This window comes from Thamnophis elegans, chromosome 10 (genome assembly GCF_009769535.1).
Source record: "Thamnophis elegans isolate rThaEle1 chromosome 10, rThaEle1.pri, whole genome shotgun sequence".
In the NCBI taxonomy this organism is placed as follows: Eukaryota; Metazoa; Chordata; class Lepidosauria; order Squamata; family Colubridae; genus Thamnophis; species Thamnophis elegans.
In genome coordinates, this window is record NC_045550.1 from 22,373,005 (window position 1) to 22,389,055 (window position 16,051).

General features: G+C 36.8%; 2 protein-coding genes across 2 annotated transcripts in view; one reads left to right on the top strand and one right to left on the bottom strand.

Moving 5' to 3' along the window:
- The window catches only part of NT5C2 (5'-nucleotidase, cytosolic II), a 92,356-nt gene extending 84,625 nt beyond the window's left edge, over nucleotides 1–7,731 (top strand). Inside the window, 7 exon segments of the mRNA XM_032225005.1 lie at nucleotides 472–538; nucleotides 1,243–1,358; nucleotides 1,360–1,414; nucleotides 2,453–2,504; nucleotides 2,740–2,800; nucleotides 3,648–3,824; nucleotides 4,644–7,731. Coding sequence (XP_032080896.1) covers nucleotides 472–538; nucleotides 1,243–1,358; nucleotides 1,360–1,414; nucleotides 2,453–2,504; nucleotides 2,740–2,800; nucleotides 3,648–3,824; nucleotides 4,644–4,892 — 777 coding nt within the window. The 3' untranslated portion in view covers nucleotides 4,893–7,731.
- A 3,957-nt stretch (nucleotides 7,732–11,688) lies between these two features.
- CNNM2 (cyclin and CBS domain divalent metal cation transport mediator 2) overlaps nucleotides 11,689–16,051 on the bottom strand; it is a 137,795-nt gene continuing 133,432 nt past the window's right edge. Inside the window, exon 8 of the mRNA XM_032225003.1 lies at nucleotides 11,689–15,271. Within this exon, the coding sequence (XP_032080894.1) occupies nucleotides 15,062–15,271 (210 nt within the window). The 3' untranslated portion in view covers nucleotides 11,689–15,061. The remainder of the gene's footprint in view (nucleotides 15,272–16,051) is intronic.

Consider the following 16,051-nt stretch of genomic DNA (forward strand, 5'->3'; position numbering starts at 1 on the left):
GTTTGATTAAGAAAACACAGCATAATTTTCAAATAGATCTTTAAGTAGTCTTGTAATCTGTGCTGTCTTTCTGCTATTACATACAATTTAGGAATCCTCGTTTTGCTAAAATCAGTTCCACTGCAATTGCACCTACCTCATTTGTCAGAAGTATAGTACATCAAAGCCAGATCTGTGCGGGAGGTATTTTGGTGCAGGAGGAATTGGTTGTGATCGCCATTTGTACTAATGATACCATTTGGCAGTATAGGTTTGTGCTATTCACGCTAGTGTTTTCCTGGAATCATTTGTAGGTTACAGAAAACTTGCTGTTGCTGAAATTGTTTTTAACAAAGGTTGAGGCAAGAGTAGGAGATAGTGAAAGAGTGCTAATGATATATAGGTAAATTTTCCATTTTCCATTCAGCTTTCCTATCCCCTCAAGTGGAAAATGGAAGTTGCTCATGAAAACAACTTTCTCCTTCTTTATAGGTTACTGGCAAGTTGAAGATTGGAACCTACACAGGTCCTTTGCAGCATGGTATAGTCTACTCTGGAGGTAAAACAGAGACAAAGCTGTTTATTTTATTAAGTGCAGAAAGGGATTTTGCTTTTAGTCAGCTTCCGTTAGAGTTTGAAATTGGGTCATATCATCTATAGAGCAAGAGTATTCTCTGTTGATGGAAGCAGAGATTTACGCAGGATAACCTGCTGGGTACAGTTATTTTCCAATTCATTGTATGTAGTCTTTATGGCAGGGACGGACAAACCATGGCTTTTCAGATTTAGCTGAAATATAGCTGCCAGCATCCCTAATCTGTGGCTGTAAATGGACAACAAGAAGAAGAAGAAGCTTCTATCTCCCTCACTTTCACATATCCCTTTTCATGGCTGCTGTTAAGGAATGCATCAGACCCCAAGGGCCAGGCATTCCAAATCAGATTTGTTTGGATTTTTCAGATTTTGTATACTCCAGAATAAAATATGTGTATCATGCATTGCATCCAGCCTGTGCATTAGGGGAGGGGGAGGGAGAGAGACCTTGAGCTTGCCACTTGGAAGCACTGGGCTGAAAATGAAAACATTCCAATCAGCAAAGCAGAGCAGGCGAGAGTTACATATAAATGTGCTTGACTTCTTCCAGTCACAACTATTTTAGGGAACAGCACATGAAAAGCAAAGAGTTTTCCACCATGACATTTTAGATTTTTGTGAAGGGCAAAAAGCATCACCGCTCCAAAGACTGTCCTCTTTTCTCCTCAGGCTCCTCCGACACAGTATGCGATCTTCTGGGAGCCAAAGGCAAAGACATCTTATATATAGGTGACCATATATTTGGAGACATTTTGAAGTCTAAAAAACGCCAAGGTTGGAGAACGTTTTTTAGTGATTCCAGAACTGGCACAGGAACTTCATGTCTGGACAGACAAAAGCTGTGAGTGTTTAATATTCTAATCTCAGATTTGACTGGGTATAGAAAAAATGGAAAAGTACTTGCCTTGTTCCCAATGGATTATTTGCAGTCTACTTATTTGGGTGGATCTGTACATTAGGAAAGAGAAACTTTCCCAGATCATTCTAAAATGTGATATTGACACTTTGTGGAAACTAATTCATTTCCTAATATATTTTGGATTGATATTTGGGAGAAGTTATTTCCTTTGACAATAATGTTGTCAGATTTTCGAGTAATGCATGAATGCTGCTGACATTTCTTGTTTTTATTATATTCAAAACATACCCGGCTTTTCCATTAAAATGGAATACAAGACTGCTTTAGGCAACAATTTAAATAAGAAATATGCCTTTACATTGGAAAGATAAAAACATGAACATAATAGAACAATGAGAGGTCCAAAAATAGGAACTATAATTCTGAGAAGTCCCCAATTGTCTTAGATATTTTCATTTGGTAGCAATAGCAATAGCAGTTAGACATATACCGCTTCATAGGGCTTTCAGCCCTCTCTAAGCAGTTTACAGAGTCAGCATATCGCCCCCACAGTCTGGGTCCTCATTTCACCCACCTCGGAAGGATGAAAGGTTGAGTCCACCTTGAGCCGGTGAGATTTGAACCGCCAGACTGCAGATAGCAGTCAGCTGAAGTGGCCTGCAGTACTGCACTCTAACCACTGTGCCACCTTGGCTCAATGGTAGACATTGCAGAAATATTAAAAAGATTGATAGCAAGCAGATTATTCTTTTTAGCCTTGTAATTGTTCCTGCCATTCACAGACTAGAAATGAAGAATAAAAATTGTCATGTATAAACCTTGTTAAAAAAAATGGTGACAATTGTTGTGACAATGGCAGGTGGTTTTCCAAGTAGGATTTCATATTGCCATTATAAAGCAAGCATCTGTGCCTCCTGACATTTCTTGTTCTTTTGGTGAAAATAATGCTGCCTGATAGACAGGCCTATTTGCTTCATTGACTTCCAGTTGGAAATGACCTTTACTTTCTCCCTCACTTAGGCCTTTTTGAAGAACTTCAAAGTCTAGACATCTTTTTGGCTGAGCTATACAAGTAAGAATTTTTTTTCCATTCACACAGCATAAGCCATATATTGCACCTTTTCAGAATCCCATTATAACCTCACCATTTTACAGCGGCTGCATCAATTCAATGACTTCCGGATTTAACATAAAATCTGAAAATGAAGCTATGTGTGAGCCCCAGTCACCTTCCTAAGTCTTTGCTTTCTCCACGTTAGTTTTTAAACGTCCCTTATGGACTTCATTACTGTTTTAAATTTCGACAGGCATTTGGATAGTAGCAGCAATGAACGTCCCGATATCAGTTCCATCCAGAGGCGTATTAAGGTAATGCTCGCCATTTGGTGGTTTTCTTTTCTGCCCCCTTATTAAAACCTCTCTTTTCCAGTTCTTCAGCATGATGTTAAGAGTGAAGTATTCTGCAATGGCCCTACCAGAAGGCTGTTCTACAGGATGTAGGCCATGAGATGAGTGGGGGGGAAAGGAACTAGGAGGAAGCTGGAAGGCCATGGCCACATTTACACATTGATTTTGGCTTTGTATGATATATGACCACATGCCAAGGATCTATACTTACACCCACCCCATTATGTGTAAACAAGTCTTAAGGAAAAATAATTGTAGAAAAACATTAGAAGAACTAAAAACATGAGAGTGTATGTTATATTGATAAAATTATGTTTGTGCATCAGAGAAAAAGTAAGACTGAACAAGTGGGATGATGGCTAAAGAAAGTAGAAGACAGGGGCAACAATATATGTAAAGCTTGTGGGGAGACTAAACTTTTCTTTGTGTACGCTCTAGTGTTTAGTACTTCCCACCCCATTTTATTTATTCTAAAAATGCCTCCATTGTTGTCCAGCTATATAAACACAAAGCCCTAATGGCCTGCTACTACAAGGAACACTTAATTCATGAACAATATTTCCTAAAAGCTTTTATCTCTACAAGCTTTGGTCCTCTAACTGAATGAGAAGGTTCAAAAGAACAAAGCATTATTTGTAGTCCAGCAGGAACAGGTTTATTCTATGCTTCCAATGACAGCCTTTTTAATAAATAGAATTAGCATCCCCTGAATTAAATGGGGATTCCTTATATAGGAATTAAAGCTCTCACTCCTAGAAATATTTGTTGATCCTGGCAAATGCTTACTAATTTCATTTTCTGATTTTAGAAAGTGACTCATGACATGGATATGTGCTACGGAATGATGGGAAGTTTGTTCCGAAGTGGTTCCCGACAAACGCTCTTTGCTAGTCAAGTGATGCGGTATGCAGATCTGTATGCAGCATCTTTCATCAACCTCTTATATTATCCCTTCAGTTACCTCTTCAGAGCTGCCCATGTGCTGGTAAGTTGAAACACTGATTCGCATTTATTCAGGAAGACAGAATGGTCCAGACATTTTCCTGACTCTTCAAGTTATAGTGTAAAGCATTCTCAACATAAAAAAGATATAGCCTACTGTATCAGTAAAATAGCATTGACATTGCATACAGCAAAAGAAAAAATGAGGCTAATCAGTTACCTGTATGATCAGGGTAGACCAATGCGACCTCCTTTCTGAAATAACTCTCCTTTCTGAATTCTGATGAGATAGGCTTGGGGCAGTTTGAAATCCTACTTTTAAGGAGCAGTTCTGACAAATGTTTCCCATGGAGACACATTGACTTGAACCTGAATGCATCTATATCTGACTGATTCATATTAAACAAGGAAGATATATAATATATATTAGATCTACATCCATATCACCTTTATAACCAGTAGAGTGCTTGGGGAAATAATTTGTAAAACAGGTGTTGGTAATGGGTCAGTTAGCCTTCCGTAAAGAAAAATTGCAGGCTTTCCTATACAAAGAGTTCCTCACTTAACAACTCTTCCATTTTGTTATATCAGTAAATATTCACCACTCTAGGATGACAAATTCCTCTGCAGGAGAGACAGATTGTGCCCTGCCTTGTGCTATATTTTAGTTTTGCGAAATGTAAGCAGCTTAATACAATGTTGCTGCATTTTTTGTTTTAATGCATTGTCTTTGCTGTTATAAGCTTCTTGTGATCTTATATAGAGATGGAAATCCATGTTAGTGTCTGCACATGTAATGCAGCTGATGAGTCACCTAACTTCTCGGAACACTGAGGGAAAGATACTCTCTTTTCCATTGCAGATGCCACACGAGTCAACAGTGGAGCACACCCATGTGGATATCAATGAGACTGAATCCCCAATGGCTACCCGTAATCGCACTTCAGTGGACTTCAAAGATTCTGACAAACGACATCAGCTCACCAGATCTGTTAGTGAGATTAAACCACCCAATCTCTTCCCTCAAACACCCCAAGAGATTACACATTGCCATGATGAGGATGATGATGAGGAGGAGGAGGAAGAAGAAGAGGAAGAAGAGGAAGAATAGAAAATACTTTCATTAAATGTGGCTATAGCAGGAATTGGCTGATTTCCCCCCAGGTGGGGAATAATACACAAGCAAGCAAACAAAAACTAATCAGGAGCCCTTTATCTTTAGCAAGCTTATTCCTTGCAGTCCTGTTCCAAATATTCAAAGAATGTGCTGGCTGAATTAAGACCACATATAGGTAGCCCAAATGCATCCCCCACACACACATAAAAAGGAAGGCTTGTTTGTGTATTTCTTAATCCTCTCTGGTTTAAAATAGCCTCTGGCAGGAACGTTTCCATGACCTGCAGTAATCACAGCAATTATAGTTATTTGACCCTTTAGGCGGGGAGTCATCTCTCTCTACTCAATCCTGAACGTGTAAAAATGGGAGTATTTTCAGGTTTCAGTTCAAGCAAGATCCTCTGTCTTTGCTCTACTGCTTTCCAGCTTCTACTCATTTTTATAAGTTATGATTTATGAAATGATATACCATCTGTTCTTGGATGCCTGATAGGTAGTTTTCTGTGGCTGAAATTTGAAAGCTTTGTCATGCTGATGGAGGCATGTGGTGCCTGTGTTCTGGAACCTTCTAAAATGGATCCTTATGCCATGTGCTTATTCTTTGCCCTGATTATTTCTACTGGGGGAGAACTATGCTTTTTACGCTCAATTTTATGGGGGAGGGGGAAAAAGAGGTTATTTTGTATGCGTGCATGACCCCAGAGAAGACAACTGCTCATATAGTCCAGGCAAAGAAAATAACCCCCTTTTCAAAAAGGAAGTTTTATTTGTGCCTCTTTTCATTACCTTATTATTGCTAAAACTTTAGCTCTGTGTCAGAGTGAGATTCTTTTCTTCAGCTAGTAGCCACTCGGCTCACTCCTACAGAGTTGGAATATGTGGCAGCAAATGGTTCCAGAGCCTTTACAAAACAGAACGCCTTCAACCGGATGTCCTTGTTGGGCCACTCTGTTTTTACCTCCATTCCAAGAATGAGGCTCAATGAAGGTCAGCTTCATAATATTTGTAAAAGGCTCCAAGGGCTTCTTGTCCTTTTAATTAGTTCAGGTTGTTAAATTAAAGCACATTTTCTGATAGTTACTCTCTAGTGCAAGGCTGCCTGGGTTTCTTTTCATATAAACAATAAGCCTTTTCCTGGAGTGTAAACATATCTCTCCCCATTCTGTGCCATTGGTGTATAGAAGACAGAAAAAGAGGCCCTATTTTAAAATATTGCAATTTTTATTTTGAATCATTTAATAGTAATTATATTCCATTATTAAACACATTGAATTGCAAATCAGCAGAATAAGCTGGTACTGCTCTGACAGATCTGCAAATAAAAAAAATGATATTCATAAGCAGCTTTCATGTGTTTCTGAAGATGCAAAAAAAGGTAAAGTGATCAGTGTTAGACTGGCTAACAAAAGTTTCACAAGCAAGTCTAAAGATATTATGTGAATAACATCTAATCCAGGGATAATAACCATTATGAAAAGTACATATGTTTCATGAATTGTAGAGCAATTCTGGGATATTCAGCTCCCAATAACTATACCTCATTGCATTCTGCTGTAACTTGATGGCAATGGTGGGCAATTTGAATTTCATCCAGAGGTTAATCTTGGAATAGAGATGAAGACCTACGTCATAATGAGCTGCCTATTATCAGTGGAACCAGAATTGGAAGAGGCTGCCCATAGGCAACAGATCAAGATTGTCTTAGAGTTCCAACAACCCACACTTAACCTGTTGCATTCCTGTTCTGTGTTATTGTGGGTTTCTGCCTTTGTGAACCAACCCTTAGTTGCCCCATCAATAATTTCACCAGGTTGCAGTCATCTTGTCTTAGTTTGGAAAAAGAGCTTTTAACTGCTCTGGTGGTAAGTCATCAGTTCAACTACTACTTTTATTTCTAAAAGATATTATTTAAAATGGTAGCAAGCATATCCAGCACCCCTTCAAATTTGTCCTCAATACTTCGATAAGAAAGAAGATGATCAAAAGCTGGGAGAATGCTGGAAGGTGGGATTTGTTGCCAGTAGTATCATATACAGAAAAATAATTTAGATCCTCCAGAACAGATTTGAGGAAACCAGAGGCACAGAAAAAAAGAATCCAATTGTGGCAATGGAGACTAATTCATGTAAGTCCAAACATAGCCCATTCTTTGTTCTGGTCTTAAATATAATAACTTATGCCTTCTAGATTTCCTCAGTAAATCTGGATGCAGGTCTCAGTGTCTAAGGCATTCTGGTTGTCCTGAAAAACAGCTGCAGCAAAAATAGTCATTGCATCTAACAGTGGTTTGTTGGTGTCCTCCTATTTTATTCCACTAGTACAGAAATGATTGATTGACATGTCACCATGCCATCTCAGTCACATGGAAAGAGCAGTGAAAAGCAATCTACACATATTAGGCAAATATTTTAATATTTTGAGTAGTTTTCACTAAGCATTGTGTATTTGTATTATTTCTCCAGTAAGCTCATATCATATTGTATTAGTTTTGACTTTCTTTTAGAAGAAAGCAGGAAACAAAATCTGTTTAAAGGGTTCCTACTTTACAGCACAAATTCAGCCAGCAGCTCTTCTGTTAAAGCCACTATAGGTACTGGACATGGTATGGGTGAGGTGTATTTAAATCCTTATATAGCTAGAAAGTTCACCAGATGACATGAACCATTCACATTCAAACACATTTTAACTTACCCCCAAGAAATCGTAAAGATAGGAAAATAAAATAAAATACATTATAGGGAGTATTTAAAGATGATTAGATAGAATCCTATTGAATTGTCAAAATCATAATCTGAATTTCAGTTTCCTTATGTTTTGTGGGGGGAAGGGGAGGCTAAATAATAATACCAAAAGACAACTTTGGCAGTCTGAAGACTTTTTTACTTTTGCTATACACTGAGATAATTTAATGTTTGGTTGCTTTATTTGAGTGTGGCATTCTACTAACATTGAGGGATGACTTACTTAAAGTTGAGAAGGAATAATTGTTTTTGGTGTCTTAAAAAAACCTCTCAAATGCATAGAAACAACTGAAGTATATGATTAATATTCTCTAGATAGATTTAGATTTAGATAAATACTGCCGCCATTTTTATCTAGATTAAAATAAATGTAGTATATGTCTTACATAGGAGGAAAGAAAAAATCCATCATCAGCTTGTTCAGTACATAATACTATAACAAAGGGCTTAATTGGACACCCAAATCTTCCATTAATACTAGAAATAAGAATATCACACCATGAGGGAAGGAAAATGGGAAGGCCAGCTTAATATCATCCCAAAGATTTTTTTTTAAAAAAAGACAATGTTTTGCTTCAACCTGAAAACAAATGCCAGCATAATGTTCTCTCCTTTTCTAGCTTGTGACTGTGACCATTAACAAGACTGCAAGTAACCATTCATGAACAACAAAGTCACATCCTGACCAAAGATTTTCGGAAGTCAAACATTCCTTTGGAAGAAGCCTTCCATTCTCCCTGGAACCTACTTTTAGAAAATTACCATCTTGTCCTCTTATTAACAAAAGATGATGCATGGAATGTGAAGGACTCACTTAAAACAAAGAAAGGTCAACAGGAAAAACACATTTATCTAACAGAAATAAACTGCTTTTCAATAAAATTGCAAAATATACAAATAAATCAAGTTCAAAATAAATAGAATAAGTTGTCAACACCACTGAGTAATGGTACACTCCACTGGGATTACAGATTGATTATTAAATGTGTACATTTCACTTGTGCATTTTCAAAAATTATATAAACATAGTATGGAATACTATTAGGGGTATTCCACTTAGAACGCATAGCTACAAGGCAACATTAACAACAAGCCTAGAAAAAGTATATTTTGGAGTGCAGTAATAAATTACGTGAGGAGCCTTTGAATTCTTACCAAAAACGAATCCAACGCTTGGAACTTTATACTTTTGATATACTGTATGACATCTATATAAATCTGCAATTCTGTGCAACATTTATGGGGAGAAAGCTATTATAACTGCATTGGAAAGCTTTTCCTGAGATGGAGTTAAACTTCAATTTATGACCTTAAGTGTAGCTACTGTATTGTAGTTCAGAGGCCCCACAACCCATGGGCTGGGGACTGGCACTGGTCCACGGCGCACCAGAAACTGGGCTGCGTAAACGAGCAAAGCCTCCATCCATGCCCGCACGAGATGCAGGGAGAGTATGAAACCATGTCCCCTGTGGTCCACAGAAAAACCTCTCCATAAAACTGGTCCCAGGGACCCAAAAAGTTGGGAGTGCAGTTGTAGCTCATGAAGAAATACAAATATTTTTGACAAAGAACATTCTGTAGAGATCCAGATAAACCTCTGGAAAAAAACGAAGTATGGAATTAAGAGCTCTAAGCCTATGCACGAAGTATGGTATTCTCCTTTATTGTTATCTTCTCCCTTACAATACCAGTTTAACTCCTAATCTTGAAAATCGTATTGTGATTGTTCTTTCATCAGCTCCTCCAAATCCACAAACAGGTTATTTAGAAATACTACAGCCAGTTAAGAAATGTAAATACAGTGGTAGGATCAAGCCAAGAGTAATTACAGCTAAGAAATAACAATAACCATAAAATGTCAATGTATGAAACAGTACAAATAAGTGGAAGAAATGTACATCATAAATAACAGAACAGTTCTTAGGAACCCCCTATACAATATCTACTCTGTTTCAGTAACAAATCCTACCCGCCTATTGTGCCTTTAGTTGCAGCACCATGTTATTTATAATAGCAAAAATGTGCTATAGATACCCATCAAAAAGTGTACACGTTTCCCTTCTTCATCCATGAGCTAACCTAGATGTAGATTGTGCAATTATGCACAATTCTCTGACTTCTAAGCAAAATTAGATAATTTCTAAGGTCAGGTAAGAGACAGCAAAACATCAAGAGGCTCAAGCACTTTCTAGCACCTCATACATTTAAAGATAAATTATTTTAACCCTGTATTCATTCTCCCATCTTTTGAGTTCAAGACTCATTGCTGTAATGTTAATTCAGTCTACATTTATTCTAGGATTAACCAGAAGGTGGTTTAGTATCACTCACTTTCTAAAAAGATACGTCATTGCAGCATTACTATAGCAGCTAGAGGGCACTTCTGTGGAAATAATGCTAACTGCCAGAAGTAAGTTAGGAAAAGGATACAGCAAGCATGTAGATCTCAACTGGCTGCTTATTGCAATAACAATTTACATATATTACAGAAAGGAAAGGAACTGTAACCAGCAAATCCACCCTATTTTAACCTAGCTTCATCTGCATAACTACTTGTAGCAAAGACTCTTGGGGATAGGTCTCAGAGGAAGCAGTAGATATTGTGAAGCATCTTGTGGTACATAATCCAAAGGAGGCGATAAAGGAATCACTGACTCTGTTCAATGCTGCAAAATAATCTCCCTCTCCCCCAGTTTTTTTGTTTTCATGAAGATGCCCCATTCTAAAGATCACAGAAAATGCTGTACAGAATCCAAGGGCTGAAACAAATATACTTTAATTAATTGAGATATTTTTCTTCTGTAGTAAAATGGAGGGACTGTATTCTGGTACTTAAAATAAATAAGATCATTTTGGCTTAAAAGCAAGAGTATTCGTTAAAAGCCAGCTAATCTGATCCCCAAATACAAAGCACAGATTAACTAGAGATTTTCACACAGAGACGTAAGAATGATTCCACTGGACTTTAGAAATAATACATGAATGTGCCTTCTTGTTCAAATGCTGTCTGGTCTCAATTGCGAAAATCCAAGCACTCGTGCTTTGTTCAGGCCACCACCATCACCACTACCCTTGTCAATTTAGCAAATGTCTGAAAGTGGAATTAAAGCCTTTCTTGCTTGCCAGTTGCCCTTGTTGCCACATCAAAATAGCAAAATACACATCACTTGATGGAAATGTAGTCATTTGGACATGCTGGCCTAATTATAGCTATCTTGTATTAAGAGTTTAATGTTTCTGAGACCCTTTCCGAGAATTCTTTATTACATTTACCTGAGGGACAAGGCATATGTGTGTCTCCATGGTGGATCTAGCAATATTGCTTTTGTCTTATTAGCCCTGAGTATAAAACATAATGTTAATTACTTGTCCTGCATTGTTAATTGACAAATTACATATCTGGGCTGTCTTGATGAATAATTCACACAATAACCGCCATGTGAGAGTTGCTCAAAATTACAGAACTGCTTATATATATGAAGGGATTTATTGCTACAAGCAGCCAAAACCATGTAGCCGAAGCTTATTTATATACAGCTCACACTACATGGAACAGACATCTCTACAATTTCAAAGCAGTCTCCAGAGCATTATATAGGGGAACATAATATGATCAGAAAGATCACATCAGAGCATCAAAGTAGAGAAAAAATGTCTTAGTGATCATTGGATCAACTGACATTGTTATTGCTGGATACTATGCTACCTGTTTCCTAAGGCTGCTAGAACAGTGAAAAAATGGCCTGGAATATTATCCACCATATTACCACAAACCCACAGAACTGATTCCTGACACAGAGATATAAAATCTCTGTGCAAGACTTAGTAAGTTTAGAACAATTATACATGAAGAAAATGAAAAAAAAAATGTTATGCTCAAGTACCATTTCTTCACATGCTAGAAGGGGTAAGATGGTGCTATGTTTCATTTTTATAAACATCAAATGGGGGTATACTGGGGGGGGGAAGCAGATGATTAATGCTTATGTATCAAAAAACATAAAGGATTTAATACTTAGGTTATACTGTTCTTTGCTTTCATATATGCCAACATATTTCACATGGAATTGGAAATTAACTTTAGCTCCTTAAGAGAAAGCATGCAAAATATTTTGGAAATTAATTATGCAAAGATACGTAATTTGATTTACTGAACTTCATTAAATTGCATAGCCCTAATCTTCAGCCACACTTGGATGATTAATGCTTAAATGTTCAAATGTTGAACAAATGTTCAACATTGTGCTTTAGGTGTCTGGTTAAGATCAGTGAAACTTTGCAAATCTTCTATACCCACAGTATGCAAGCTTAGAGAAGAAACACTTGGGGCTAACTCCAACCACCAAATGAAGTCTTTACGATTATCTCTAAAATCTTACCTCACAAACAAAACATTTCAAGAAATAGTTATCACTTTATGAAGATTTAGCAATCTATTGTCCTAAAAGATATAAGGCATTCACATTAGTAAGTGCAAAACTAATTCACAGGGAGTTGAAGAACTAGTATAAGAAAAAACAAACATGGTTCAAAGGACTATATTTCTCTAAGACTTATACAAAAGCTTAATGACCATTGCTGAGTACAAAATCCCAGAAGAAGAAACAATGAAAACAACATGAGCAGATGGGAGGCCAGGAAGATTTCTGTTAAAACTTTTGTTAAAGTTTTGTCAAAGATTTCAAACTTTTCCTGCCTTGTGGTTTTGAATGGGAAAGGCCCCAAACATTCCAGTCTAAAGTGACTGTGAAAGTCACATGACTTCCCAAAATATATTTGGATATTTAAAAAAAATGGATAAAATGATTGGTATAATACAGGAAAAGCAGAATTTAAATAAATTGAGTAATATTCTTAAAGACATGAGTAAATTCATATAATCCAATGGATGTTAATTTTACACATTACATTTTAATACATGATGCAATCTTGAAGTTTGAACAGGAAAGGAGACCACTCATCAGAAAGTAAAGTCCAACTGTAATGCACATTTTGACAGAGCAGATATAAAGACATCAACTTCTAAAACATTACCTCTTCTTTTGAACTGAGAGCACCTTTAGCTTGGCATTGGCTGGGAAGCCGATATACTACAAATGGCCTGCTACTAATTTCTTCCAGGCACCATTTTTTTTTCAGGGAGAGAGGTCACTCTTAAAATCTAGGCTCTGGACTGGAATACTTAGTCATTCAACTATATATACTGATTTGAAATAATTACAAAATATTGATATATATATATTTAAAATATTTAGGAAGTTCTAGAAAATCTTTTCATGACGAACCAGCATAATCATTTGGATATAATCAATTTGAACAATTCAGTATGTGTTATGGGGAACAAAATATGAAAAGAGATATATGAAATACAGACACAAGAAGAATCTATCTTTGTCATAACAGGCCAAATTATAATGCATCATTTTCAACAGCACATTACATTTGAAAATTCAATATTTAAGGGCATTGCATTGTGTAGCCTCTAAAGTAGTTTGTCTGCATTTCATGACAAGCCTGAAAAAAACTAATAGGTTAAAGTATTATGCTAATAAAAAGAAAGTTTCAAATGTCAATCCTATTCAATGGCATTCTGTAGAACATGGAGAACAGTGTGCTTCATGGGAATTCAAAAGGTCTTGTGGTCCACAATGAAAAAAAACAGCTCTTTCATATTTACAGATTAAACTGCAAAATAAAAATCACAACCTAAAATAAAATAAATTTCACTTAGGCGCACAACTGTTTGGGGATAGGATATTTGCATAAGCAGAGCTATAGAGAATTTACATAAGGTTCGACTCACATCTGCAAAGAACCAACACATCATCTGCAAAGTATCCCTGTAAATTCAGGGTTCCAGTAAGAGCAGGGAAAAAAACAATCAAGGCTCAGGAGGTCATCGTAGCTAACACACCCTGGAGGTCAGCCCTGAATGCTATTCTGCAGAATAGAACCTTTTTATTCATTCAGTAATACTAGATTTTCATGGTCACATTTCTTGTAAGCAGAGAGACTGGCACAGGCAATTCACGATCTCATCAGCAGTGTCAAATGACATTATTTAAATATGTAACTGCAAGGCATTCCTTGGAGAACGCTCCCAAGGTGCCACAAAATAAATTGCAACTTCCTGAGGTGTAGCACGTTCTTCAGGGAACAAAGAGATTTGCCTCTTCATTTTTCATGCCCAAGTGTTGATAAAAATTCTGAACAGCTGATTAAGAACTGGAGGTTAAAAAGAGGACTTCTAAAGAAATAATGTATGGAAAAATAGAAATTATGTCCCAGTTGTTGAAACACATCCCATCTCTCTTCCAGCCTAGACTCCTCTAACACACACTGACTTTATCTTAAAAGGAATTTTTAAATCTAAGACAAGAGGCTGGCCCAGCAGCATCTACAGGGGCACGTATCTTCTAAAAACAGAGCCTTTGGGAGGATTGACTTTGGCTATCAGCATAGCAGCATTTTTAAATAACAAAAAGGTCAGCTCTCTTAACATATCTTTAACAACAAGTTCTTTGTTGAAAGTAAAGGGCGGCATGACTGACAATACATAGACTCTGAAAATACTCCAAAGTTTAGACATGCACTCAGCAAAGGAGAAGCAGCAAAAAGCGCTACTTATCTCCCAAATAAATAAAATACTATGTGCAATTTTTCAGGACACAAATCTTCCTTTTTTCATATGGTGCCCATGTATTCCACTATTCTTGGACTCAAAACTATGGCCTCTTATGGCCTCATGCACAACTCGGAAGGATTAAGGGGCCACTTACTTTTCTCCAGTCTCAAGAGCAACCTGTGTTAAGTTTTTTAAGGATCATTCATATTTTCCCCCGACCATACATTCTACAAATGACAATACTTTGTCATTTTATCTAAGGGGAAAAACAATAAATGAAAGATGGGACCATTGGAACAAAGTCACAAATAATACAGTAGAGTTTAACTGGGAATAAATATCCTGCAATATTTACCACTGCAAAATATTTTTTTTTAAAAAGATTCATGATATTGCTTGAAAAAATAAACCACAGTTGCGTTGACTTTTCAGCATATATTTCAAAGGATTACCAATATAACTGGAAAAAAATAGACCTGATTCTGCTCCACTTGGAATAATGTTGCCATTTGTCCCCAAAAGATGGCTCATCATTGCCAAGCTTTGCTTAGGTGTTTGCTGCTTGTTTCTTTCTTTCTTTTTTTTTCTTTCTTTCTGTGCTCTCATTCTCTGAGCTCCCATTTCTTCCCAGTGTTGTCTCCTGCTCCCAGGATGTCTTTGGTCTCAGAGCACTGGATATAAGCACATGTTAATGGTGGTCACAGTCGGAGAGAGGGCAAAGGAGGGAGGATTGGTCCTGGTGAACCGGGGACGAAGATGGAAATCAGAGAAAGAGGATGAAAGCTGTGTGACAATTCCTAGATGGTACCTTCATTATGCATACTGTGGTTGGACCTGTTGTGAGTTACACAGTTCTGTTCGTTCAGTAGATTTGCCATCTCATCTGGCAAACTGTCATGCAGTTCTGTAAGAGTCAGTTCTATTTTAGTGGTTTCACTGTCCGAGGACTGAGGTGTTTTATCCATTCGAGATGCCATTAGGGCATTTTGGTATTGCTGTCTTGAGATCTATACCAAGCACATTAAAAGATAGAAAAAAGAAGTTGGTAATTAATAATAATACTCCTGATGCTGCTAGCATTAAGAGATTCATACATCATAACTTGCCTTTATTGAAAATAAGCAAAATAGTATCCGTTCCACAAATTTTGAATTCCAAGGCAGTTTGGGATCATTTAGAATACATTTCTGTTTATTCAAGGCAGAATAAATGGCTCTAATTTTTTTCTGCCCCAATTCTAGAACCAGTGATGCTGCAGGTTCATCTATTGCTCCAGGGCCCAATCATGCTGCAAACTCCATCTGAGTTTTCCTCTCCCATACCCCTAACATTGTATAATCCTCTCTCTGTAAGCTTAACTAACTGACTGTTGTAACTCTTTTTAGTTTGATAAAGACCAAATGTTTCTTTCTGAATCAAAACTCCAATTTTCATATCATTGTATTCAGGATGCTCCAGTAGATTCAGGAAGGAGCATTATTATTCTTAATCAATTTTCCTTTGTGATTCTGTGCTTTCTGAATTTGTCAGAAATTTCCCTGTAAATTTCATAGTATTTTGTCTATAAAGTTTTTTTAAAGCAGATTTTAAAGGATCCTAACTTGAAAATCCAAACACCTATTTCTATGTAATAAGTTGAAATTATCCTACCCTAATAAAAAATTGCTTCCTGCTCTGATGAAAAGCAAAAAAAAACTTTAATAAACCACATTGTAAAGAAAGTGTACTTGAAAACATCTGCATTTATTTTTAATGAAAACTAGCATACCTTCATAATCATCTTATTC